The following is a 27,359-nucleotide window of genomic DNA, read 5'->3' as shown; positions in this document are numbered from 1 at the left end:
GGAGCGTTTCAGGTGATGAAAATGCTCTATGTTTTATTTTGGGGTATGAGTTACACTGCTGTGTATAATTGTCAAACTTGTCACCTAAATGTTGAAGAAGTGTACATTTTTAAGGTATTTCAGTTATCTCTCAATTAAAAATCAAAAACCAAGGAAACAGCTGAGATAAAAAGGAGTCTAGAAAGACTAAAGGAAATAGACAACTAATCTAAAAAACTAAAAGCAGAATAAAATCCACAAGGTAAATCCTCTCTCCAAAACCTGAACTGGTACTAGTGAAAATCAAGACAACTGACATAATTCTCTTAGTAAAATATCTTTAATAAGGAAATCGGCTGGAAATCAAACGAAGAAAACAAGGGACAAAATAGGAATCCCAGAAGATGACAGGTAACAGATAAAAGAACACTGACAACTGGCACAGAGCGACCACTGGCCTCGCTCACAGAGGTCAGCCAACGCATGGACGAGAGTGAGCTCGCGGCCACCCCAGGGCACCTTAGGTGTGCGTGATTTCACAGGCACACATGTCTAAATATTTTAAAATGATTATGACATAACCTCTCCCAGTGTGTAAAAAGATGGAAAAGTTAAGTGCCCTGTAAATCTAGCCCACTCTGGATATTTAAAACCTTCAAACAGAAAGAAAATGCAATGGATCAATTGTTTCTATGGCAATAGATGCAAAACCTAAGGACAACGATAGCCACCCAAACACAACAGCCCTCACTTGTGTTGACCGCAGAGCAAGCATGTCTGACTGGTGCGAGTTTTTTCTTTTTTAATTTGAGTAAATCCAGTGAAACAACACATATCACCAAGAGGCAAAATGATAAAAACGACTTGATGACCTCAGTAGGTGGTAAGAATCACTCAGTAGTCCTAATTGATTCAAAAGTAAGAGAGGTAAACCAAGAATAGAAGCTTATTTCACCATAACACATAATACCCTATTCAAATAACACTTGATGCAAGTTTAAGCAAACCCCGGGGGCCTTTCTATTAAACTCAGAAACAAAAGGAAATGTCTGAAATGATCCTTATCATGGAATTTTCATCTGAAAGCTCTGCTCGCTAAAATAGGACAGAAACAAAAAGAGCACAGGCCCAGGGACTTCGGGGACTTTGGGGAGTGTCTGCAGGTGGACAGGCAAGCTGGGCTACAGGTGGACAGGCGAGCTGGGCTGCAGCTGGCCCCTCCCCACCTCAGTACTTCCAGGTTGCTGAAGAGTCACCTGCTGGGCTCATCCCACTGGTCTGCTCCTAGACTGGAGGAGCTCTGACGGATGTCCTGCATCATCCCTGCTGGAACCTGGTCTCCCCTGACCTCAATCGACACCAGACACCTGGATCTGCCCCCAGGAGGAACTTCCAGAGCCCCAGATAAGTGCTGCCTTGCTGTCTGAGGACCTGGAAACTGCCAGGCTCTGCACCAAGCTACCCAGGGAGGTCGGAGGCGCTCCCAGTCTCTGTCCACAGCTCCAAGAGAGAGCTATCCACAGCTCCCATGAGCAGAGAGCCAGAGAAGAGAACACGGCTACAGAAATAAAATCCAGCCATCAGCAGACTGCTCCCTAGGAGCCTCTAAGTGAGGAAGAGGAAACACAAACCACACATCGGAGGCAGAGAAGGGTGAAGGAAAGAGGGAAGGATGGCAGCCTGGGCCCAGGACCCACCTGCAGAGAAGGAGAAAGAGACGGACCAATAGAGGCCTGAGTCATGTCCTCTGGAGGCCAGCTCAGGAAAGACCCAGAGAGGGCATCACAGACCAGGGAGCCCGGTACCCACCAAAGTTCCAGCTCCAGCAACACACAGGGCAGCCCAGTGAGACCTCGGGCCTCCTCAACCCCAAAGAGTCACCCATTAACAGGAATCAAACGACCTTGTCGTGCGCTTCCCTGCACAGGAATCAAGCACCTTGCCATGCACTTCCATGCCATTTGAAACCCAAACAATGGAGCAGCCATCACAGACACTTAAAGGAAAAGAGGGTGCGCCCACTTCCTATGGGGTTGCTCACGTGGAGGTGTGAGAAGGATGTTCCCAGATTTGCAACTAAGAAGACTGAGGCGGGCTTCCTGAATGGAAAAGATACAATGAAATTCTTTCTGGCATGAGCCAGAAAAATGTATACTGAATAAAAATCTGCAGAAAATGAGTTACATGGGGCCCGGGGGCAAGCATTAAAGACACATGTACAGGTGAAATAAGTATTTTAAATAGGATTGTGAAACTGGTAACATCTTTAAAACTGAAAATAATACAAGTTGTTAAAAAAAAAAAAGGAGCATATTTATAGCAACCACATATTAAAATCAGCAAGGAACACTGAAGTCGTTCTCTTCCGGGAAGGGCAGTACTAATTTGTAACGGTGGTTGACTGTCAGAGAAAAGTTCACAAAAATTCCGTAGTCATTACTTTAGAGAGGGAAAGTAAGATCTCTAACCTCTAACGACTGAGAGGGTCATGCGGAAGACAAAGCAACCATGCCGACAGAGGAGAAAACCCTGTGCACACAGAACCGGGGCTGCAGCTGGGGCCGGGAAGGTCCCCAGAGGCCCACGTGTTCACAGCGTGGTCCCCAGCATGGCACTATTGGAGGGATGGGCCCCGCGGGAGGCCGTCAGGCTGCTGGGCAAGCCCGGGGAGGTGCTGTGGGCCTCCAGTCTGGGCCTCCACCTCTCCTGCTCTGGTCACCAGGCATGGGACTCTGTTCCTCCTTGTGTTTCCATTCCAAAGGCCCCAAGCAAAGAGGCCGAACACCCACGGGCCAGAACCTCCACCACTCTGAGCCAGAATAAACCTGTTCCCTCTGAACTTGATTATCTCAAGAGCTTGTCCTAGTGGCAGAAAACAGATCCAAACGGATCAATATGACCTGCATGAAACCAAACGGCAGCATTGAGACTGGCATGTTCTGGAGTCCGTGCCATAGACCCAGTGAGCTCATCCGTGAAAAGGCTCAGAACAGTGGAAAACGGAAGCCCAGGGGCATCAGACACACGAGTTCAAAGTCACAGGCAAGGCAGTGTGAGTACAGTGCTCCCGGGAGGAGCAGCGGAGTTGCTGCGTGTGGCCCAGCCACCAGCAAACACCACGCCAGCAAAGCACAGGGCCAGGCGGCAGAATCAGCAGCCGCCCACAAGAGCACCAAGGACCCGAGCACCCCCAGGCTGCCCGAGGCCCACCAGCACCGGAGACGACAGGGCTGGAGGTGCCCGCCTCGGAGACACCGATGCACGGTCGGAGTGCACCCAGGTGGACCGGGCTCCCCCAGGGCCAGGTGTCGGTGGCCCCAGGACACACAGACCCCAGAAGCAGCACCTCACAGCAACGCGCCTCGTTCTCGGTGACGTCGTATTCGTTTTCAACAAGGTGATGAAAGCAGAGCTGAAACGCACACTAGGCGTTTAAAAATCCAAGTTGCTCAGAAATCGTGCTTTCCTGAGAGATTCACAAAGTTGCAGAGGGAAAAACAAAGAATAGAATGTTCTGAAGACGACCTGGAGACTCTGACAACCACCACAATGTGGGAGGGAAGACCAAAGCTCTCTCCGTGGTAAATCCCAGATCCCAGTTGCCTTGATGATTAGGCAAGGGAGAATCAGAAGGAAACAAAATAATCTACCCAAGTAGCTGGAAATGGCGACGTGCTCACAAAACACACTCTGGAAAAAGAAAGCAAACATGAAAACGTCCGCTCCTTACAATGGAAGGAGATGGAGGAAGAAAATACGGCAGTGAAAGATGCCCCTGTGGCTGGCCCACTGAGCCGGGTTCCAGCTCCAGAGCCTCTGGACAACAGGCAAGAGCCACGCAGGGGATCGGGCAGGCGAGGCGAGAGAGAGTGGAGGAGACTGTGGCATCAGGCTCTGCCAGAGGGGCCAGGAAATTCCTGCGTCACTGCACAAGGCAGGCAGCTCCAAGTCTCGCCCAACGTCCCAGGGCTTCGGAACAGAGAGCAGCAGAGATTTTAATGTGCAATTTCCCTGCTTTATAAAGCAGCACACGGGCCAAGGAAAACACCCCTCCAGCTGTCGCTGGCTAGCAGGCCCCGAGCACTCGACTTTGGATTTATATGATTTGCTGCAGCTCCAACCAATTTCAAAGATCTGTATTTTTCCAGAAAAATCTCCATTTCGTGCAGCACTCAAGGGCATTAGTGCGGAACGACATCCACTGCTCGGTTTTAAAAGCTCCCCCAGGTACTTCTGCCTGGTTCGTCTTCGTGGTCACTTTCATTCTCAGTTAAAGGGCTGCCATTGTCAATGTGCAGCTTCGCTCTCTCAGAGACCCAGCCCTTGCACCTGTTCTTTACCCTGAAAGGTTTTGCGTTTTAACTTCCTAAGTTTCCAAGTGGGTGGGGCTCTGGTTCAAACTCGTTATTAATTTCTGGTGTGCTGCACTGCAGCTGAAGGACATGCTGGACTCCATCCTTTGGCATCTGGCTGGGTCGTCCTTGTTGCCTACTGCACAGGCGTGTGTGAGCGTGTTCCAGAATCACTTACAAAGAAGACTGTTCAGCTCTAAGGGTGCAGAATGCAGGTCGCCCTCGCTGGCTGGCTCACATACAGTCCACGGCCACTCATGCCCTCTGCTTAGCTCCATCCACTCCCTCAGTCTGAAAGGAGGTTGTAAAATCTCCCACGATCATGGTGACTTTGCTCCTTTTCATAAACCTTCCCAGAACGTTTTGTGAGACAGAAATTTTGTAATGAGTGTTACATTCTAATTTTTTAAAAAGTCTAGAATCCTCAAGTTATCAATAACGCTGTATCTGTTCACCACATGACCCGTGCTCCCTTCCAGGCACGCGGTCAGATCGCACTGCCCCACACCCTCCGGCAGCAGACATACCACAAGACTCACTTCAGCAGATGAAATGTGAGTAGAAGTGACCACTGTGTGGTTCTCCTGATCTCTCCCCCTTGCTCCAGGAACCCCGAGTGAGGACAAGACAGGACAGAATCAGTCACCCACAAAGGACACACAGCATGAGCAAGAACTTTGATTTTGCGGCCTAAAGCCACTGATATTTGAGGGTTTTATTTGTTGCTGCAGCATGACTTAGCCTATCCTTACTGAAACACATCTAAAAAGAAAGCAGGTGACCTGCAAAGGGAGAGCGGAGATGGGATTACCAATTGGCACCCAAAATCTACCTCGTTTTGCTTGGAAGTTAATCCCAAGTGAGCCCCACTTTTCTCCAGTAATCTTAGTGATGGTCTTTTCAATGGAGACTCTGAGTACCAGGCAGGCTGTTCTGAGACAGGTATCCTCACATGCTGTTTTTGTTCAACTTTTCCACAGTAAGATGTTGTGAAGAGCTTGAGCACAGCAAGCTTGCTTCCCACTTCCCGGTTATCTCTCTCTAGGAATCCAGGAATCCAGCATGCTGGGCTGCTTCTGTGAAGTCACAGCTGTGGAACCTAGGAGACAGCAGACTTCCTGAGTGGGATTCTGAGGTTGGTTTGCTGGTCTCTGATCTTAAATGAAGAGCTAACTTTGCAAAACAGGATACCAGTATCCAAGGCATGCTGGTGTCCCTCAGTAATTAAATGCCACCCGTGATTGCTTGGAATAAAATAACTATTGATGGCAAGGCTTTGAGAGACCCGAGCGGCCCCACATCTGGCCTATGGGTGGGACAGCTGCTTCCAATGCCTTGAAGAAAAAATAACAGTCGCAGTCAGAGAGCCAGAATGCTTCTGTGGTGGCCTTAAAATGACCACTTGTCCTTCATAACTGCAGGGAAGACCCTACATGTAACTGGGTGGCCTGTGGAATTATAAAATTGAAATCACAGATTCTCCAAGACTCAGGTAAAAGGCAGGGCCCTGACTAGAAAGGGCTGAGAGTTGGAATGGGGACTTCTGGGTGGATTCAGGAGAATCCCCGAGCCTGACAGCTCCCTGAGGTCGAGCCTGCAGTCCACACAGACCGCAGCAATCAATACCGCGCAGGCAGCTGCCGGCATGGGAACACCTGTTTCTGCAAGATCTACTTCGACCCCCGTCACTGTCTCTGAATGCACGGCTAGAATCAGTGCATCCCAGGACAGCATATTCCAGGGCTGGTATGGCAGGCGCAGAGTGGGAAGACGGTGTCCATGTCTCTCAGCATAAACCTGGGGGAGAGGTGTGGGTCTGCGTCCCCAGGCGCTAATCCAAGGGAGGCAGAACACAAGGCTGGATGAGGCTGCTTCTGTCGGAAGAGGTGTGTGCACCAGAAATTTTTATTATGTTGGCTTCAGGAGCTGGAAGTGAGCTGAACAGTCTGCTTCGCCATTAGCCAAGACTTGGATCCCGCGTGACCACCTGTCAGTAATTCTGAGAGGGCAGACCTTTCCTGGCAAGACCTAGCGGAAGGAACTGGCGGGGAGGCCGGAATGTTGGGCTGTGCTTGCCATGAACACCCGCCACCATGCATACCCCAGGAGGGTCTGTACACTCTCCCTTCAGGAGGGACAATAAATAAGATGCCCAGAGACACTGCTCCAATTCACACACAAGGACAGTCTGGAGGGCGCTGGTGTCTCCCACCCAACCCAGGAGACCTCAGAGAACCCCATGTTTCTGAAGTGCTTAGAACAGCAACTGGCAAAATGTTTGCACACGGGCTTGAAACCCAAGGCGCTCCTGACTCCAGTGTGGTGTCTCCTGTTTGGCCTCCTTTCTCGTCCTGAGTGGCTACATCCATGAAAGCCACAGAAAGAGGACTCTACCTACAAGACACATGGTGGAGAACTCGAAGTCACGTGCTGTGACCAGCAGTAGGACCTGGGCCACTGGGAAGCTCTGAATGTCACTCTTCTCATCTGTGAAAGGAGACTCATGACAGTGAGTGCCACGGCAGTGGAGAGGGCTCGGCAAGTTGACAGCAAAGGGCTCGGAGCTGTGTTTGGCCCCGATGAAACGCCCGGTGTGTCAGCTAGTCTTTTGTTTCCCCCGTGTAATTACTGGGGGCATGGCATGCAGTATCAGTAATTACCCAGTTAAAACTTACCACAGCAAGAATGGCTGGCAATAATTCACTGAGACAGAATGAAATATGAAATCGCCTCATGCCAATCATGCTTATTCATAAACACAAGCATCTGGAGAGATGTTTTCCTTTGAGGATTCTTCACCCAAGCTCGTGGCTTTACGAGTTTCTTCACTTTAAAGTCATGGATCGCCATGCATTGGCTGGCTGGGGGAGCCTGGGGCTCGGCTCCTGTGGAGAGGTCCTCAAAGCAGGAGACGGCACGGGCTTGCTCTCCATCTCTCCAGCCTGAGCTCCCCACACGTTAACACGCGCTGACCCACCTGGGAGTCTCGTTAAAGGAAGAGGGAGAGTCTGCTCGGCAGGGGTGGGACAGGCCCTGAGCTCAGTCTTTTTTTTGCGGTACTGGGGATTTGAACCCAGGGCCTTGTACTATATATCCCCAGCCCTGAGCTCAGTCTTTTGAATCAGCTCCCAGGTGTGCTGATGCAGCTGGAAGAGCGAAGGCCTCGGTGCACAGGCACCACATGGCCACCTGCTTTCGGGCAGAGGTGACTGACCCACAAGACAGACTGCTTCTTTCACCAAGTTCCCAGAGGAAGACACCTCCTAGCCCCGCAGCCACCAGCCTCCCTTGGACCGTCCTGCTCATACAGATGTCCCCAGGCCTGACCATTTCCCTTTAGCCAAAGATGTTCCCTTTTACCGAAGGTCCGACAGACTGCTGCACAACAACCCGAAGCTTCTGGTAAGGATGCGGGTGCGGGACTGCACTCCTGGGGAAGCCGATGCTGCTGGTATGTTTTAAGACGTGCTTCAGAACCACACCCAGGTGCAGTTAGGCGGGGGCCTCTCTTAGACCAGAGCCACCGCCTCACCTCAGTGGTTCTCCCTGGAGCCACCAGCAGGCACGAAAAGAGCACTCACTCCACCTCAAACAGCCCATCTCCATCCACTCTCTGCTGCTCTGTCTGAACAGCACAGACTGGGAACTAGAGAGAGCAGGGGTCTACCCGGCTCGGGGCTCTGGAGGCGGGAAGCCCAGGAGCAAGGCGCAGCATCTGCTCAAACGTGGCCAGGGCCTTGGCGCATACCACACAGAGGAGCGCGTCACCCGTGGGGACAGAGGAAGTGAGCTCACTGCTTCGACAAAACTGCTCTCGACAGCCCATCGACTGGCACGTGGATGGACCCCCTCATGAGGGCAGAGCTCCCGGGACCCAGTCATCCCAAACGTCCCCCCTCTAAATACCATCGACACCTGGATTTGGAGACGAAGCTCCGTGACCTCGGGGACGACAGAGCATACCACGTAGCTCCAGCGCGCGACCCCCCCGGGAGGTGAGCACCCACCGCGGTTCACGAGGTCGTGTGAGGGAAGACAGGTCATGTGACACCACTCAGCAGCAAAGGGAGTGCTTCTAGTGGGCGGGCCACTGGAAGGGCGACGACATGGCCCCCTGGTGTCTTCCACAGAGCCCAGCCGTCAGATTCTCCACCGGGGGGAGGACCTAAAGACACAACCACGTGTTGAGCCATGAGAACAGATTTCAGAATGCCCCCGTTTAGGATGGAATGAGATGTGGCCTCTCTGAGGAGGGCCAGTCCATGCCTATTCCAAGAGGCACCTGTGTAGCTGGGTGCAGGGAGGTGACCGTTGCTCGCCAGAGGAGAGGACCGCACCAGGGATGCCGGTACAGCAGGTGCAAAGGCCCCGGGCGAGGAGGTATCTCCTGGGTCGCAGGCTAGCTGGACTCACTCCAGGTGACCCCTGAGCATGCAGCAGTCAGCCAAAGGTCCAGCTTTCTCCCCAGTGAACAACGCGGGAGGCTGGGCCCAGCAGCAGCTTGGGGACGTGGAGCGGAGGGGGGTGAAGGGCCAGGGGGAGCCCACAGTGGCTCCCAGGCTCAGTGCTCAACATGCCTCTATCACAGAATTCAGAGATGATGTTCTGAGCAGCCCTGTTTCCAATTCTACCGGATGGCACTGGATGGGTTCAGGGTGCATGGGTGAGGTGCCAGGTCCTGACAGGCAGTGGGAGCCCAGGGCTCCAGCCAGCAGGAGCAGGGCCTGGGGCTTCCAGAGTCACAGCTGCTGGAGATCCTTCAGGAAAGGTGAATCCTGGTCACCACGAAAGAGGAATGGAGCAGGGAGCGCCAGGAGTGCAGAACTCCAAGTCCCAAGGGACCTCTGGAGCATGGGCCAAAGAGGAGGCCTGGGCATCCGGTGGACGCTTGGGGCTTCTGCGTATTTGACCGAGTGGCTCGGCCCACGCAGCACGCATGTGCATTCAGGTGCGCGCGCACACACACACACACACACACACACACAGTCCCACCACCAAGGGGAAACGGGCTGCAGGCCAGGAAGTAATGCCAGACCCTCGGGCCTCCTTCCTCCCCGCCCTCTGGAGCTGTCTGGCCCGGCCTGTCTGGGAAACCCAGGCGAGCTCCCTAATCCAAGGAGCTGCTCTCACGTGTGCCGCCAGCGAGGAACCCCACTCCCCAGGAGCCTCCTAATGAGAACCTCCTGCGTGGACCTGGCAGTGCACACAGGCGCAGGCTGAATTCAGCTGGGCCTCGCGCCCAAGGGATGACCTCATCGTCAGGCAAACCGTAGGGACCCCAGAAAGAGAAGGCTGGTGTGTGGACCCGAGCTGCCCTAATCGTGGCCAGCGGGGATGGAGGGAGCAGAGTGGCCACCTCCCCTGCCCTCCCGGATGGTGGGGTCTGTGAGGGGGGCACAGTCGTCTTACGCTTAGAATCTGAGACCCGCCTCAAACACACCTTTCCTTCTGCTTCCTCTCACCCTTTCTCTTCTCTCTCTCTCTCTCTCTCTTATTTTTTTTTTTTTTTGGCACTATTCCCATAAAAATATCTGCCGTTCCGTATGTTCCATCCCCAAAAGAGACTTAATTAGGCAGGACCGCATCTCTGCACAGGACCAGAGAAGGAAGGATATAATTAGATCCCATTTTTTTAACAGAACGGCTCCCAAGGACCCATTAAGAGAAGGATGCCGTGAAGCCGTCCGTCCACTCGCGTCCAGAGCCAGGTCCCCAGAAGCGTCCCTTGCTGGCATGGCTTCCAAACACCCCAGCACCAGGCACACAGCACTGCCTCAGTCGCCTCCGGCAGGTGGCTCTCCTTCCACTTGCACGTTTAATGAACCACACGGGCTCCTCCTGCCTTTGTATCACCGTGATTTCCATGACCGGGTCCTAAAGCTTTTGCAGGCACCAAAACAAAACCTAGAGGTAGCCATGCTTTAAAGATAAGCGAATGAGCTTTACCCGATGGGTCACTATGAAGCAGCAGAGGACGTGGGCCCTTGTGGCAGGAGCTCACCGAGATTCTCTACGAGGCTTGCGAGTTCTGCCTTCAAGCAGCTCAGTAGGATAAGTTGCCAATGAATCGGTGAATCTTGAAAACTTTCCCCCACGGCATCCCAGACGGAGCCTCACCTGTGACCATATGAGCTCCTTGAAGACAGTCTCACATGAGGTTCCACGCGACACTAGAGGGTTTGTGGTGATGCAGAAGTTCCCTCTGAGCTGGGGTCCAGAGGGGGAGCACAGCAGCCCCTATATCCATGATTTCACTTCCTGTAGTTTCAGGTACCCAAGTCCAACCACAGTCAAATAATATTAAATGGAAAATTACAGAAACAGTGAATAAGTTTCAAACTACTGTTCTGAGGAGTACAAAACCCCACACTATCCTGCTCCACCTTGCCCAGGATATGAATTGCCCTTTTGTCCAGGGTATCCACAGGGTATATGCTACCCACCCGTCACTTGGTAGCCATCTTAGTTATCAGATGAACTGTCATGCTCTGCAGGGCTTTGTGTTCTGGGAACCCTTATTTTACATTAATTATGGTTGCTAATCTCTCACTGTTCCTAGTTTATGAATTAACCCTTATTGCGGGTATCCACGTGGAGGGAAACACACGGCATCCACTGGGTTTGGCATCATGCGTGGTTCCAGGCATCCACTGGGGGTCTTGGGACTATCTGCCAAGGGTGAGAGGGGACTACAGCTGTAGATGGCACAAAGAACAGGAATGGACTTGGCTGGAGACCCTTAAATCTTAGAGCACTGATTCTCCACAGTAGCCCAGCTCATTATTAGGAAAGCTGCTAATTAACCCATTTGCACGTAGTCATTTGACAAGGTTTTATTACAGCCGTTGGGTGAAGAAGAGGAAAAGCCCACAACCTTCTGAGTTCCATAAACAGAGGTGCGGGTTAAGATGTCTGCGGTTCTAAGGAGGAAACTTTCTGCAGCGTATCTCTGAAAGGACGGTGGAAATCCATGGAAGGGAGGTTTTGCTATAAAGTATGGGCTTCGCTCCAGCTCTTCAGAACCATCTCTAAAATACCAAGCAAGGGCACGTCAGGGCTGTGAAGACACAGTCCCTCAGAGTTGGGACTCATGATGGACACCCTGACACGGCATCTCCATGGCCACAAGACGCAGGTCCACAGCTGCACTTGGAGTTTGGCACTGGTCTCCACTCACTCACTCCCCACAAGCCCAGCAAGAAACCAGGAGAAAGCCACCCTCTCGCCACTAGTCTGCAGGCAAGCTGACCTCTCCCTACCCTGGCCCAGATCTGTTCCTCCAGGCGATGGGGTGGCCCTCTCCTCCGGTGTCCGTCACCTGGCCCACCTCACGCTCTACCCCAGGGTACTGAAAGCCCGCCACTCTGGACCCTTTGTCGGGATCCAAGCTGGTGTTCAGAGGAGGAGGGAGTGTTGGGTTGACACAACAGAAGGCCCCTCCTGGACCTTCCGCAGAGACAGGAGCTACCCGCCAGGAGGCTCACGGTCAGTTCAGGACAGGTCCCAAACTTCAGGCCAGAAGGAACCTTGTGTGTGTGTGTGTGTGTGTGTGTGTGTGTGTGTGTGTCACTGTCTTATTTTTAACAACTTTTTCTATCATAAAATCAACAAAAGTTTATTATTAAATGTTCTCTACTAAGGAAAATAGAGAAAAACAAAAAGAAAACCTTAGTAGATCCACAATTTTATATGTAGAGATAACGACTATTGGTATTTTGATATGGATGCAACCGAATTGTTTTTCTTGGGTGTATAGTGATTTTCAAACAGTGTACAAGTCCTCGCACACCCACATCTGACAACTCGCCAGTGACAATTTTCAGTAGCATTGATTATTTTAAAATAACTATATTGTGTCCGAGAGATGTCCCATAATTGACTTGCCTGCTGTTTTATCATCTTAAACATATCTCATATGCCACTGTTATGAACAAAGTTGCAGTAAACACACGGAAGCTCGATCCACACTTCTGACTACTTCTTTGATACAAATTCTTAACACAGAATGGCTGAGGCACCGTTTTTGTATCCATCTTTTTTCACTTGTTCTGTTTAGCCACCCACGAGGGTAGAATGTACTTTGACATATTGTGCGTACGTGGAGGATGACGTCCTTTTTTTGGGGCTGCATGTGATGCGGCGTTTCACTGGTTGTGCGCGGGAAAGCACCTTAAAGATGGCCAGAGCGGTCACATTTGGGACATCCTCCTCCACCGCTTTACTTTTTGGATTTGTTTCCACCTTAGTAGGGACTTGGACACATGGACCCAGAATGAGGTTGGCCCAGGGCTGGTTCACAAGGACGCTGCCTGTGGAGGGGGAGTCGGGCACCCCCGAAGCAGCAAGGTCCAGACCCAGGGACCTGCCACACAGCTGTGCACACTCGAACCCACAACCCTGTGAGACGTCGGGAGACTCACACTCCCCATTCAGCAGAAGGGAGACTGAGGCAGAGCTAGACCCCATCTCCGGCTCCAGGGCACGTGTGGGCTCACCACTACCCTTCCTCAGAGTCCTCCCCGAAGGGTCCCTTCCCTCCGGGAAGCCTCCCCTGGCTCTCCCCAGGACGATAGCTGCGTTTTCCTGAGAGACCCTCCCCAGCGATGTCCTATGTAGAGACCCCGCATGTCCAACGACATAAAAGAAGCTTTTATCACCACACGCTGGAACATGACTCGGCCATCAGTAGAAGCGAGCAGTGGTCATGCCAGGACGCGTGAGCTGGAAACATGGCGCCGCGCGAGAGCAGCCAGCCACAATGACCACGGGACACTCCCATTCACACAGGTCTGGCCAGGCAGGGCCCAGAGACAGGGAGGAGACGCGTGGGTGCTGGGCTGGCTGGGCGCGGGCTCGGGAGGTCACGGCGAGGCGGTGCGGGGTTCCTTCTGGGGTAGCAGAATGTTCTAGACTTGACTTCAGCATTAGCTGCACAAACCTGTGAATTCACTAAACCCATGGACTGTGCGCTGTCAACGGGTGGATTTCATGGGATGAGAATTCTAGTTCAATAAAGCTGCTTTTGAAAAGAGAGGGAAGGAAAAGGGCTCGAACAGCTCCTTCCTCAGGCTCCTGCAGCAGCCGGGACCACCCTGCGGCCCAGAGCTCCGTGGGCGCTGGTGGAGGCCGTGACCTAGCCTGAGTTCCCATTCCTCGGCCATAAACCCAGACACGACCCGAGTCTCTGGCCCCAGCTACAAGGCCTCGGGAGCCCGTGGCCTGCTGAGGAGAGGGCGCCTGTCCAGGCGAGGTGCTGCCCGCGGCCTTACCGTCCATGTCCAGGCGCTGCATGATGATGGCCAGCTCCACCTCGCTCGGCATGTACCCCAGAGAGCGCATGGCCATGCCCAGCTCCTGCTTGGAGATGAAGCCATTCCCATCCCGGTCCAGAACTCGGAAGGCCTCTCGGATTTCTACAAGGAAAGCAGAGGAAGGCCGAGGTCACACGGCGGGGTCAGCGCAGGAGCCAGGACTCTCTGGGTAAGGCCTGGCTCTTAGGAATGGTGATCCACTGAGGCCCCAGTCAGACGAGAGGAGAGCAGAGAAAGAAAGCCAGCGGAAACCGCAGAGAAAGGGAAGGAAGGGGAGACACGGAGGGACAGGAGGAGAAAGAGGCAGGGGCCCGGCGTCCAGAACACAGCGGGGCACAGACTGAGGTCCCCACTGAAGACCGGCCACCCAGGGACCCTCCTGAGCAAGGCTGAGGGTCATGCTTCGGCTACCAGGAAAGGACTGGTTCCTCCACCCCACCCCCGGGGAAGGGAGACTGAGTTCCCCTCGCAGACATACTACAGGTCCCCGCTGCTCCAGGGGCCCGCAGAAAGCTGGCCAGCCTCCGGGGAGGGCAGGAGTTAAGACCGGCTGCTTCCCCTTCGCTCCTCTAATTTACAGTTGTTTTACAGCTATAAACCACCTCAAATCGATACGAGTGTCGTGAAGGCTCGGACGGCATCTTTAATCACTCTCCCCAGGGCCTGGCAGAGAACTTGCTCTGCGATCAGTGAGGACCCTCTCCCTCAGCAGGGGAGCTCCCCGCCTTTTACCCCAACCAGAGGCGCTCTCAATTCCACTGCCGACTTCCCCCAGCGTCCGGGGGGCTGAGCATGTCCTAGGACAGAGCAGCCCTGCGGGGTCCGACCCGGGGAATCTGAGATCTCAGAAGGCAAGCGCATCTTCCATGGCATCTGGGTACCCCAGACCTGGCGCAGGCTCCAGAGGTCGCCATGAACCCTCTGTAAGCCCAGGCGTGGCGGCGACCAGCATCTGCCAGGCTGTCATGGGTACTGAGTCCTATCACACAAGGAGCACTGAGTACCATCACACGAGGAGCACTGAGTACCTGTCACACGAGGAGAAGTGAGTACCTGTCACACGAGGAGAACTGAGTACCTGTCACACAAGGAGCACTGAGTCCTATCACACGAGGAGCACTGAGTACCTGTCACATGAGGAGCACTGAGTACCTGTCACACAAGCAGCGCTGAGTATCTATCACATGAGGCGCACTGAGTCCTATCACACAAGGAGCACTGAGTACCCATCACACGAGGAACACTGAGTACCTGTCACACAAGGAGCACTGAGTACCTATCACACAAGGAACACTGAGTACCTGTCACACGAGGAGCACTGAGTACCTGTCACACGAAGAGCGCTGAGTACCTGTCACACAAGGAGCACTGAGTACCTGTCACAGGAAGAGCACTGAGTACCTATCACACGAGGAGCACTGAGTACCTGTCACTTGAGGAGCACTGAGTACCTGTCACATGAGCAGTGCTGAGTACCTGTCACATGAGGAGTGCTGAGTACCTGTCACACAAGCAGCGCTGAGTATCTATCACATGAGGAGCACTGAGTACCTGTCACACGAGGAGCACTGAGTACCTGTCACACGAAGAGCGCTGAGTACCTGTCACACGAGGAGCACTGAGTACCTGTCACAGGAAGAGCACTGAGTACCTATCACATGAGGAGCACTGAGTACCTGTCACTTGAGGAGCGCTGAGTACCTGTCACACGAGGAGTGCTGAGTACCTGTCACACAAGCAGCGCTGAGTATCTATCACATGAGGAGCACTGAGTACCTGTCACACGAGCAGCGCTGAGTACCTGTCACACGAGGAGTGCTGAGTACCTGTCACACAAGCAGCGCTGAGTATCTATCACATGAGGAGCACTGAGTACCTGTCACACGAGGAGCACTGAGTACCTGTCATTTGAGGAGCGCTGAGTACCTGTCACATGAGGAGCACTGAGTATCTATCACATGAGGAGCACTGAGTATCTATCACATGAGGAGCGCTGAGTACCCCACACCAGGAGCACTGAGTACCTGTCACACACACAGCGCTGAGTATCTATCACATGAGGAGCGCTGAGTACATGTCACATGAGGAGCGTGAGTACCTGTCACACAAGGAGCGCTGAGTATCTATCACATGAGGAGCACTAAGCACCTGTCACATGAGGAGCACTCAGTATCTATCACATGAGGAGCACTAAGCACCTGTCACATGAGGAGCACTCAGTATCTATCACATGAGGAGCACTAAGCACCTGTCACATGAGGAGCACTCAGTATCTATCACATGAGGAGCACTAAGCACCTGTCACATGAGGAGCACTCAGTATCTATCACATGAGGAGCGCTGAGTACCTGTCACATGAGGAGCGCTGAGTACCTGTCACACAAGAAGCACTGAGTATCACACGAGGAGCGCTGAGTACCTGTCACACGAGGAGCACTGCATTAAGTGACACAGAGAAGTGAAAATGATCCATGGGCATGGGCAGCCCTCCTGCTCTCCCGGCGCTCCAGCCATGGTGGCCAGAGGCGTGGGCAGCTCGCTGTCCCTCCTCAGGCCACACAGGCGCATGTCCCTGACCCACTTGCTGACTCCTCCTGGCACGCCCTTTCCCGAACAGGCTCTGTCTCAAGCCACTACCACGGACTCGTGGGTTAACACAACAGGGATCAGTTCCCGGGGGACCATCCTTCGCTCTTCCAGCCCCGGCGGCCACCAGCGGTGCCTGGCTGTGGCCACAGCACTCCCGTGCTGCCTCCCTCTTCGGCTCCAAGTCTCCCCTGACTGCTCTTACAGGGACGTTCGCATTTAGGGACTGTAACGGTTGGGATAGGCGGTGTCCCAGGAGCTCACGTGAGACAACGCTGCAAGGTTCAGAGGGGAGATGATTGGGTCGTGGGAGCCGAGGCCTCTCAGGGGTCGATCCACTGAACCTGGAACTCCCGCAGGGAGGCTGTGGCTGGAGGCAGCGGGTCGGCGCCGTGGTGGGCACTCTGTCCCTCGTCCCTTGCTCTTCCTCCCTCCCTCTTCTCCCTCCACCCCACCCTCCCACCACGACATTCTGCCTCGCCTCAGCCCAGAGCAAGGGAGTGGGCCAACCATAGACTGGCCTCTGAAACCGTGAACCCCAAGTTACTTTCCCTTCTCTAAGTCATTCTGTCAGGAACTTTGGTCACAGCACCGCAAAGCTGATACGGGGACCACCCACATGACCCAGGATAACCTCCCCATCTCAAAATCCTTGACTTAAACACGTCTTGAAAGACCGTCATCTACTATAACGTTTACAAATTCCAGGGAGTGGGCCCTGCTGTCCTTGGGGGCCTTTTCTGAGATGACTATACTATTCCACCCAGTTCCTGCCTGACGCGACTTCCCTGCCTCTTTCTTTGCCAAAATCGTATCCACTCTTCAGGACCACGTCAAGGGCCAGGGCTCCACAAAATGCCTTTGCTCAGGACAGCCACCTTATATTCGCTCCGTTCACACGACCCTTCTACAAACCCAGGCTGCACAGAGACCGAGGCTCTCCTCTGGCTACGAGCACCTCGTGTGTCTCAGGAACATCTGTGTATGCTCCCCACCCACCCCCAGCAGAGGCGCTAGACAGACCGCTGTGTAACAGAGAAGTCAGAGGAGATAAGGAGCAGAGTCAATTTGTTATCAATTACCAATACTAATTCAGCATGCTGAACGCTTTCTGTAAAAAACTGGGCTCCTGCAGAGAGAAGACCAGCCTGTGAGCTGGGACCGGGGCTTCTGGCCAGACGCAGTAGCTAATTAAGTCTGCAGCCAAACCCGGAGGCCCCAGTTGCTCATGTGTAAAATGAGCCGGGTTGGCTGCAAGAGTCCTCTAAGTCCTACCAGCCTCCTTTCTGTGGATCTGCAGACACAGTTAAAGTGCTCAAAAGAAGAACAGGAAACTGTTCTCTAACATACGCTGTTGATCTGCTTTTCAAAACACCACCCTTCCTTTCACGATAGAATGCATTTTCCCCTCCAGTTCAAATCCTGAATCGAGAAGTGTGTCTGTGTTTGAAAGCCTTCCCTCAACGGTCATGCCCAAGAGGACCCAGAGCGGGCACATCCTTTCCACACAGGCCCAGGTGTTCTCAGGAGAGCAGGCACAAGTACTCGGGGTGGGGACACCACAGCTGTGCAGGCGGAGCCCAGACCCTGGCCCCTGGGAAGGCGGTGCCCAGAGGCAGGGTCTCCTGAAGGGCCACACGGCTGTGGGTCTCCGCTCTGCCCAGGGACCTGGGCAGGCTTCCCCTCAACCTCAACTTCCCCATCTGAAGAATGGGTTGGGTGTGAGCTCCTTCCAGTCTCTTGGGGCCGGACAGGCCACACAACAGGAGAAACTGCCCTTCCTTCTCTGGACGGCTCCTTCCAGGACATCATCTCCACATCCATCCTGCACACTCTGAGCAGCTGACGTCACCCTACGGGATGGTTCCCTTGTGTTGCTAGGGCCCAGTCCTGTTCCTGAGGTCTCCCCATACATCCCATGTGATGTCCAGCTCACATCCTCACACTGGACACCCCGGAGGGGCCTGGGGGCACTGAGAGCGATCTGGAAGTGAGGACGCTGGCTGCTGCGCCTCCTGCGCCCACCCAGCCATCTGCGCTGCTGCCAGTCTGGCCTCCCCCTTGGGCTAGAGGATCAGGCACATCAAGAACTGGGGTGTGGTGGGGGTCACCCAGGACTGCCCACTGGGAGGGCCCTGTTCCTCTGAGGCTTTGAATTCCCATTTGCCTGGTCTGCAGAAATGCCCAGCCTGCCCTGCAGCCCAGCGTGGGATGGAGCAGACGTCTATCAGCCAGTCCTCTCCCCCGTGGCCGGCAGGTAAGTAGGTCAAAGCCGCCCGCGGTCTGTGCAGAGTAGCTGCTGCTGGTTCCCAGGTGGAGAGAGCAGAAGCGGGCACTGACTCCTTTTCCTTTCAAAATAGCAGAGAAGGCAGGACACAGGGCATGAAATGGGAAGTCTGCAGCGGGAAGCTCTGGAGATTCCATCTTTCCGGGTAAGGAAAACCCAGGCGACCAGAGGCTTGCTTGGAAGGAAATGAGTCTCGCGGTCGGGGAGACACGTGACGCACGCCTCGTTTTATTTTAATAGCAGTACAGGGTGTGAGAACGAAGCCCATAAAACCAGTGGAGACAGCGGAGCAAGCGGGACCGTCTGCCTGGGGCCCAGGCGCACGGCTGGCAGACAAGTGGGCCTGGCCGCCCTCCCTCATTGGAAAGAGGGGCCACAGATGCCGCTTGTAGAAGGGGGCCGGCAACATCGTGGGTTTTCCACTGGGATTTGTCCCCATAGACCTGGGTCCCGGGTGCTTCCGAGTCTCGTGAGCAAGCGATGCTTCTGGTCTTTCACTCCATTTTGCTTCTCAGCCTCACACAACACGGTGGGCAGTAGGAGGGCCCCCCTGCCACCCCCAAGGCACCCATGAACCAGGGAGGCCTGTCATGGGGACAGGCCAACCCAACTGTCCCTGCTTAGAGTACAGAAGAGACACGGGAAGGGCATCTTCAGAAGGAATCCAGTCTCTGCTTGTGGAACTGTCCAGAATGGAAGTCTGCATTCCCACGGGAGCTGGGCCTCTCCTCCTGGAGGGACGTGCGTGGTCCTGAGGCCAGCAAGGCCCGATGGCAAATGTCCTGCTCCAGACAGAGTCCAGGGGATGGGCTTCCTCCCACTTTGCCAATCGCCCCTTTTTTCTTAAAACACACCCCCACCCTCCACTCACACTCTGCCTCCTGAGACACCGGCCTCCACTCCGTGAGCCTTCCTGAGGAGTCAGCCCATTCAGGCAGGCACAGTGACGAGGGCCCTGCCTTAGAGAAGACAGACCCACTTCTCAGGCAAGGGATGAGGTCCGACAGCAGCCTGTCACATCAGCTGGCCAGCGTCCTGGCTTTGAAGCATCAGCTGACACTTACAGGGCTCAATCAGTGATGAAGAGCAGCGATTTTTCCGTGCTCCATCGAGTGAGGGCGCGATTAACAAGGAGCCCCCTTCTGCTGACACACGTCACCGGGAACATGTGGACGTGGAGACCCGCAGCTCAGCGAGGCTGGCAAGGCGTTACTAAACCAGCGCAGAGGTGCCAGAGGGCAGGAGACACCCCCAGGTCTCTATGCAGAGGGAGCCACGTATCGGGTGGGGACTGAGCCAATGGTACGAGGAATGCGGAAGGTTTCTACCTTCTTTAAGAAAGGCCAAAAAAGAAGAATATCTGAAGATGGTTAACACAATCGATTAGTCTACAAACAGCTGCTGTTTACTCTTATTGTGGGCCAGAGGCTGTGCTAGGATAGCTAGCAAAAGAACTTCCAGGCTGCGAGAACCCAGTGTACTAGTTGGAGACAGAGGGGTGACCAGATATTCCTAAGCAAGGATGACAGATGCAATAATATACGTCTGTGCAAAATCCCACGAGAGTCCGTGCCACCGAGGGACCCTGGCCAGGAGGGCTACAGGAGGTCCCTCCAAGCCCTGGAGTCTTAACACCAAGGAGGCAGAGTGCAGAGAACCAGCTGGGACGAGGCCACGCCTCGGAAGCTCTCTGAGGCGGGTGCAGAAACGGGGATGCTGCCCCATCAGGGTACAGACTGGATGAAGGCCGCACGGCGGGGCCTCTGCAGCCTCGGGCTCCAGTCTGCCCACTGCTGACAAGGCTGGTCTGTGCCCACCTCACTTATCAACAGTCTCACTGGAACGCTGGCCTGGGTGCGTTCAATCGCTGCTTCTAACGCCTGGTGTTACACATAGGTGGACAGGAACACGGGCCACACAAACTCGGTCCATAGAGACGAGAGTATTTGCACTCTGTTCTGTCCTAGTTGAGGTTTGTGACCCTTGATGTAGGCCACAGGGAGTCCTCAGTGATTTTAATAAGAAGAAGAAGAAGAAAAAGGAGGAGGAGGGGAAGAGGGAGGAGGGAGGAGGGAGGAGGGGGAGGAGGGAAGAGAGGGAGGAGGAGGGAGGAAGGGGAGGAGAATGATCAGCTTTTTAAACCAAGAGCTCTAGCATCAGGGTGTCATCCTGGGGTGACAGGAGATGGGGGAGGAGGCTGAGCCTGGAGCCGAGCCCTCGCCCTAGCAGAGCACCTGTGGGAAGGAAGCCCTCGCCCTAGCAGAGCGCCTGTGGGAAGGAGACCCCTCAGAGATGGTGCAGACAAGCTCAGAGCAGGCTCAGGGGTCCAGGTGTGGGGGAGAGGGTCTGAAGACAACCCCAGAGTTTCTGGCTCGTGAGATGGGAGGCATGGTGACATTAACGGGGAGGATTCAGAAGGAAGCACAGGCTCCGCGGAGGGAAGGGAACAGGGTTGGGGCCACTCTGAGTACAAAGGCCTGAGCACAGGTCCAGGGTGGTCACTGCCCGCAAGCGGCTGGAAATGCCTGGCCGGTCTGCAGGCTGGTGGTGTGGAGAATGTCATTGGAGGGGACACGGATGGACGCGGTGTGGAGAGCCACTTGGGGCCCAGAGAGCAGAGCGCCAGTGTAACCACAGTGCGCATCATTTGGGAAATGCAGCCCAGGGAGGGCGTGGGGAGCGTGTGGGGCAGGGCCCAGGAGGCGGTGTGCTGGGAAGAGAGGCTGGGCAGCTCCTGCCTGGCCCGCGGGGCCACAGGCCCACGGGGTCGCGTGACCTCCTCTCTGGCCTTGCTTTGTCTTCCTGGCGCCCTCTGAGCAGGATTTGAGGAGCCCGCTCCCTGCAGGGGTGAGGCAGCCCGAGCCTGCCCTGCGCAGGCCAGGATGCCAGAGGAAGGCTGCAGAGCCGCAAGGCCCACCCCCCAGGACCTCTGTCCCCAGGCCCGTCCTGCATCTGTCTGCTTAAGAGGACTCTTGTTCCACAAAGGACTTTAGGAGGCTTAAAGACGTAACGTGTCCCCTGAGGGGGGAAGACACAGGAGTTGAGGGAGAGAAAAATGAGGAAGAAAACTCTGGGGAAGAGGAGGAGCCTCCAGGAGCCCAGGGGCCGAGGACGCCGTGCAGAGAAAGGGGCCAGGGCGGAGGGGACCGAGGGGTACCGGAGACCCGGTCAGAGCCCCCTGCAGGGGACAGGCTGGCCACAGTGGTGTCCCTCCCTGGGATCCTGACTGCAGTACTGTCCTGTGGGCTCACCGCGCTTGAGCTGAGGTTAAGACCCAGGACTGAACAGGGTTCCTGCAGATCTGCATATTCCCCAGATTCTGGGGCCCCAGGCTCACCTTGGCCCACCGCCCTCTTGCCAAAGGGCAAGTCACTGTTGACCCTGGGAGCGGTCAAGAGGCAGAGGTGCTGGAAAGAGGCTCCCAGGCCTGGGCTCGAGGCTGGGGGGCCAGCAACAGGAGGCTGTTGTGTGTGCCAGGGTCCCCAGGCTCCTGGCTCTCCCACCATCTCAAGGCCACAGCCATGCCTGTGTGTGTGGAAGACCAACTCCCTCCCTGCCTGACGAACACCGTCACCTTCTTATTAGGAGGTGAGATTACACGCGCAAAGATGAAGCTTCTCAGGTCCTGAGAAGTCAGCATTTCTTTCATAAATTGGGTGGCAGGGACAGTGAGGAGGCCAGGGGCACTTCTGAGGTTTAGAAGTGGAGAGTCCTTCTGCCCCCAGATTTTACACCCTGACGGACACACTGAATTGACTTTGCACGCTGTAGGCCGTGGCTAGTGGAAAATTCACCAGCAGTAAAAGAACAAGGCAAATCAGAACCAAGACTGACGAGGAAAGCCCGCCCTGGCCGGAGAGGGCCTAAAGTCCCCAAGGAAAGCCCGCCCTGGCCGGAGAGGGCCTAAGGACCCCAAAAGGAAAGCCCGCCCTGGCCGGAGAGGGCCAAATGTCCCCCAAGGAAAGCCCGCCCTGGCCGGAGAGGGCCTAAAGTCCCCAAGGAAAGCCCGCCCTGGCCAGAGAGGGCCAAATGTCCCCCAAGGAAAGCCCACCCTGGCCAGAGAGGGCCAAATGTCCCCCAAGGAAAGCCCACCCTGGCCAGAGAGGGCCAAATGTCCCCCAAGGAAAGCCCGCCCTGGCCGGAGAGGACCAAATGTCCCCCAAGGAAAGCCCGCCCTGGCCGGAGAGGGCCAAATGTCCCCCAAGGAAAGCCCGCCCTGGCCGGAGAGGGCCAAATGTCCCCCAAGGAAAGCCCGCCCTGGCCGGAGAGGACCAAATGTCCCCCAAGGAAAGCCCACCCTGGCCGGAGAGGACCAAATGTCCCCCAAGGAAAGCCCACCCTGGCCGGAGAGGGCCTAAAGTCCCCAAGGAAAGCCCGCCCTGGCCAGAGAGGGCCAAATGTCCCCCAAGGAAAGCCCGCCCTGGCCGGAGAGGACCAAATGTCCCCCAAGGAAAGCCCGCCCTGGCCAGAGAGGGTCAAATGTCCCCCAAGGAAAGCCCGCCCTGGCCAGTGACGTCTGAAAGTCCCCACAGGGCTGACAGAGGTGCTCAGATTAGATGTGAACGTGAAAGAGAAGGAGCCTCACTGTGAACACAGAACCCCCCGGGCAGATGCGAAGTAGAGAGAGGAAGGGTCCAGGGAGGCAGGGCTGCTCGGTCATGGTGGCGGGGGTCCCCTCCGCTGGGACAGCGACCTCTGCACCCTGCAAGGCAAGCCGGGCGCAGGCCTCTCAGACGGCCAGCACAGACTCGCTGCAATTTCCAAGTTACACCTGTGGCTCTGGCTCTTGCCTGGCATGCACGAGGCCCTGGGTTCAGTCCCCAGCACCCGCACCAAAACAAAGCCCCCCAAATACATAAAGAAAAAAGTCACCCACGACTCACCAGGTGGCCCTAACCACTGCTGGCATAGTGGGGCACTGATTCCGAGCTTACTGATACACGTTCTTCATTAAATTAGGAGTCATGCACTCAGTATCACTTTATATTTTTTTACACTTTCATTTCAGTCTTCCACATTATTGGTATTTCAAGATTCCAATTGGCTATAGCAAAATCGACTTCTCCAAACTCAGTGTGGGGCACTTAGATCATCTCCAATTTTCAACAAGGCTGCAGTGGAAATCTTTGCACATAAACGGTCGTGTGGGCTGGGGATACGGCTCAGGGGTAGAGGCCAGCACGGCACATGTGAGGACCTGGGATCCACCCCCAGCATCGCACGAAACACAAAATACATGACTACTCGATTATTTTGACATTCGCTTCCGTGGGATGATTCCCTGATAATGGGATCACCGTGCCCAGAGGCAGAGACGTTGACTCTGGAGGCACATGATACAGGTCACCGAGGTTCCTCCCTAAGGCGGGTCCTTCCCACCCTCCTCCACGCCCCACCCATGGTCAGTGTGAAGGCCCCTAGCCCAGGAGACACACCTGTCACCCAGCTCTCCCTCGGGCTGTAGTAACTGAAGTTCAAGATCCAGAATCACAGGAGCAGCTTCGAGGCAAGGCGGACAGGTCAGAATACGGCAGGGCCCCCTTGTCTGCAGGTTCAGTTACCACGGCCAACCAGGGTCTGAAAACATCCCATGGAAAATTCCAGAAATAACAACTCACAAGTTGTAAGTGACTTTGATTATAGCACACTGTTGTAACTGCTCTATTCCATTAGCGTTGCTGTTAATCTCTTACGGAGCCTGGTGTGGGGTTAGACTTTATCATCCTCTTAATGTGCAGAAAGAAACACTGGACACAGGGTTTGGTGCTGTCTGTGGTTACAGGAATCTGTTGGGGGTCTGGGAACATGTCCCCCAAGGGTAGGGGGCACTATCATACACCTGGGAAAGGCCTGCAGGGTGGTCACAGACCATGAGTGGCCCTAAGGAAGACCCAAGCCCATGGCCCCTGCAAGCTCGAGAACCCAGGTGAGTTTGCAGAGGCTCCTGCCCTCCAGGCCAGCACCCGGTCACCACGGTTGGCCCTGAGATGGAGGGTCACCTCCCAGGGTCCAGCAAACTCCCCAGCAGCAGAGGGAGGCCTGGTCTCCTCACCAGAGCAGCCTGTTCCCACAGCAGCAAGGAGCACCTTCCCGGGAACCTGAGGCCAGTGCCCAGACAGGAGGTGAGGCTGGGCCAGGCAGCGGGAAGGAGCGTCCAGTGTGCCCACGAGCAGCAGAGCCCCTGAGAACATCACGGTCACATCAGTACCACTCAGTTCTCACTCCACACTGTGCGAGTCAATGTCCAGAGCACAGAGAATAATCGGCACCTGCAAAAACAAACCTCTCCGAGACCCGCAGCAACCCGAAAGCTGGAGGCATGAAACCCAGGTCTTGCTGTCGCGCCGGGGCCAGAGTCCAGTTCCTGACCTGGGCTGGCCTGCTGCACACACGGAAGCTCCCTGACTGCACCTGCATCCTCCACGCCCACTTCCAGACAGCTCGGCCAGTGCTAGCAGGAGGTGCAGAGCCAGCTGGAAAGCCCACGCCCTCAGTCTGTCCTCACCTGAGGCCCCCTTAGGGTGGTCAGCCCCCTGCCCCTTGGCTGGAAGACCCTGCCACGCGGGCCCCAGCTGCATTCCACAGCAGCTCCCCAACAAACCCTGCTTCACCCTGAATTTCCTACTGAGGTCAAATATGGCTGGGTATTCTCTGACCAAACGCTTCCGGAAACCGCAGGCATCCTTTCCAGACACGACACCCTGACACCGTCTTCCATCCTGTTTATTAACGCACCCCACGGTCTGCCAACGTGCCCCACCCTGGGACATGTGCTCAGGTCACAGGCTGTCCTCGGCCACCCTGGCCTCTCCCAGCTCGTCCCAGGACGCCCAAGGGCTCCCTGAAGCAGTGATCTCCTACATGGCCGCTCCTGCAGCCACGTCTCCTGCCTTCTGCAGAGTGGTCACTCACACACGCTGCCATCAGCAGCCGCCCACCTCAGCAGGACCGTCTCCTGAACAGCGAGCCTGGCCCCCAGGAGGACGCTCCTGCCCCCCCAGGAGGACGGAGAGAGGCCTCTGCTCCCGCGGCTCCCCGAGGCCTGCCGATCTTAGCTGGTCCTCGCAGGTCTCCACCTCCTGCCCAGAGCCGCTGGCCATCGCCCTTCATCCGTGACGACCTCTGCCAGGGAGGAGGAAGGGGACGGAGGCAGGCAGCGTCTTCCTGCCGGTGTCCAGAGTGACCCCTGCAGGGCTCGGGGACAGTGAGGGTCACAGTCTTGGCCCGAGTCTCTTGTTCATCCACTTGGTAGCACCTGAGAAGGAAGCAGCTCGAGTGCCCACAACCGGCCCACGGGACCCCTTGCTGCCCACAGAGGGCAGAAGACTGCGGGCAACTGAGCCCTGAAAGACGCGAGGCTCACCAAGTCACCTGCGCGGGGCCTCCTGGGTGAGGCGGAGGACACGGCCGTGGGGGTCAGAACCAGGGGACCCGCCACCGCGGGGACACTCACTTTGAACCCAGCCACCTGCCTCCTCACCTGGGAGCACCGGGAGCTGGCCTCACTTCTGTGTTCTCAGGCAGAAGGGCGCGTGGCCAGGACGGCACAAGAGGTGGCCAGCTGAGGCTTCGGTGGTGTGGGAGGGTAGTGCGGGAGGAGGAGGCGCAGAGGGGACCGGGCAGCCCGCAGCCCACACTCACCCCTCCCTTGCCTTCCCTGCCTCGTTATTTCCGGTCCATTTGCCTCCCTGATAATTGATAAGGGGCTGATTCGAAAGAGACCACTCTCCACTGCGGCTGCAGAAATATCCCATTATCCACGGGAAGCAATTTATTGGTCAAAATCGCCACTTCCCTCATTTTGTCTTAATGTGCTGGTTCTCTATGGAAAATAAGTCTGCACCTTCGAAAAGACGATTTCAAAGCCTCGCCCGCTCCAGCTTGAGAATGAATCTGAAATCGGCAGCGTGGCCCGACCTGGCCAGGCCTCCCGCATTAAGAGGGCAGCTCAGAAGAGGGAGATAATTGCCTCCGGAATTCTACCCAGAAACCTAATCCCAGGCGAGTCCCGAGAGCGAGCGAGGGCCAGACACACGCGCCGCCCACACCATCCCACAGCCGCTGGGAGAGGGGCGACCAGGAGGGAGGCAGGAGGAACGGAGGCCCCCGTGTCTGTGGGTCTGGGGTCAGAGACCAGTCGGGTGATGAAGGCCACATTGCCATATGGTGGATAAAAATCATTCCGTGAACGGCCGCCATCGTCGGTCAAGAATTGGGAGATGACAGGTTAGGGCTGCACTACTGAGAAATTAAAAGGCAGATGGAAATAGAACGATAATGGACAATAACAGAAGACCCGTCCCAGGGAGAACGGAGGCGCTGCCTCCAACACTAACAGAAACCAGGAGGACGCAGACAGCTGGAAAAACAGACAGCCGAGCGGACAGCGGGATGGCGGCCCTGACCCGCAGGATGCGTGTGGCAGCGTCCAGTAGAGGAGCCCAGGAGAAGCCGGCGTCCCCAGGCGGGAGAGAAGGTCCCAGCTCCCCTCACCTCTACCCACTCGCGGTTCTCTTTCTGCCACATTTCTGGGGCACGGGGACGGACGTCACCATGACGTGCCGCCTTTGGGGCTGCCTGCCCTGGGCTGCTCTGTGACCACAGGACAAAGACCCCGACCCGCATGCCTGCACCCACAGGCACCCAGATGGACCACTGGCCCTTTGTGAAGAGAGGGACGTGGTGAGCAGGAGGGTGGTAGCCAACCGTCCTGCGAGCGGAGGGAGGCCCCGGAGAAGTGAGGCTCGCACATGGAGGCTGGGAGGACCAGGCTGCCCAGGGAGCACGTGAACCAAGACCCGGGTGTGAGGCCGCAGCCTCGGGTGGCCTGGGAACAACACTGCA

General features: G+C 55.6%; 1 protein-coding gene across 7 annotated transcripts in view; it reads right to left on the bottom strand.

Moving 5' to 3' along the window:
* The window catches only part of Caln1 (calneuron 1), a 396,206-nt gene that overhangs the window by 180,462 nt on the left and 188,385 nt on the right, over positions 1-27,359 (bottom strand). For all 7 annotated transcript variants that reach the window (XM_047533188.1, XM_047533184.1, XM_047533186.1 and 4 more), the window contains exon 3: positions 13,601-13,744. In XM_047533188.1, the coding sequence (XP_047389144.1) occupies positions 13,601-13,744 (144 nt within the window). The remainder of the gene's footprint in view (positions 1-13,600; positions 13,745-27,359) is intronic.

The sequence above is a fragment of the Sciurus carolinensis genome, chromosome 18 (genome assembly GCF_902686445.1).
Source record: "Sciurus carolinensis chromosome 18, mSciCar1.2, whole genome shotgun sequence".
In the NCBI taxonomy this organism is placed as follows: Eukaryota; Metazoa; Chordata; class Mammalia; order Rodentia; family Sciuridae; genus Sciurus; species Sciurus carolinensis.
This window is presented reverse-complemented; position numbering and strand designations above follow the sequence as displayed.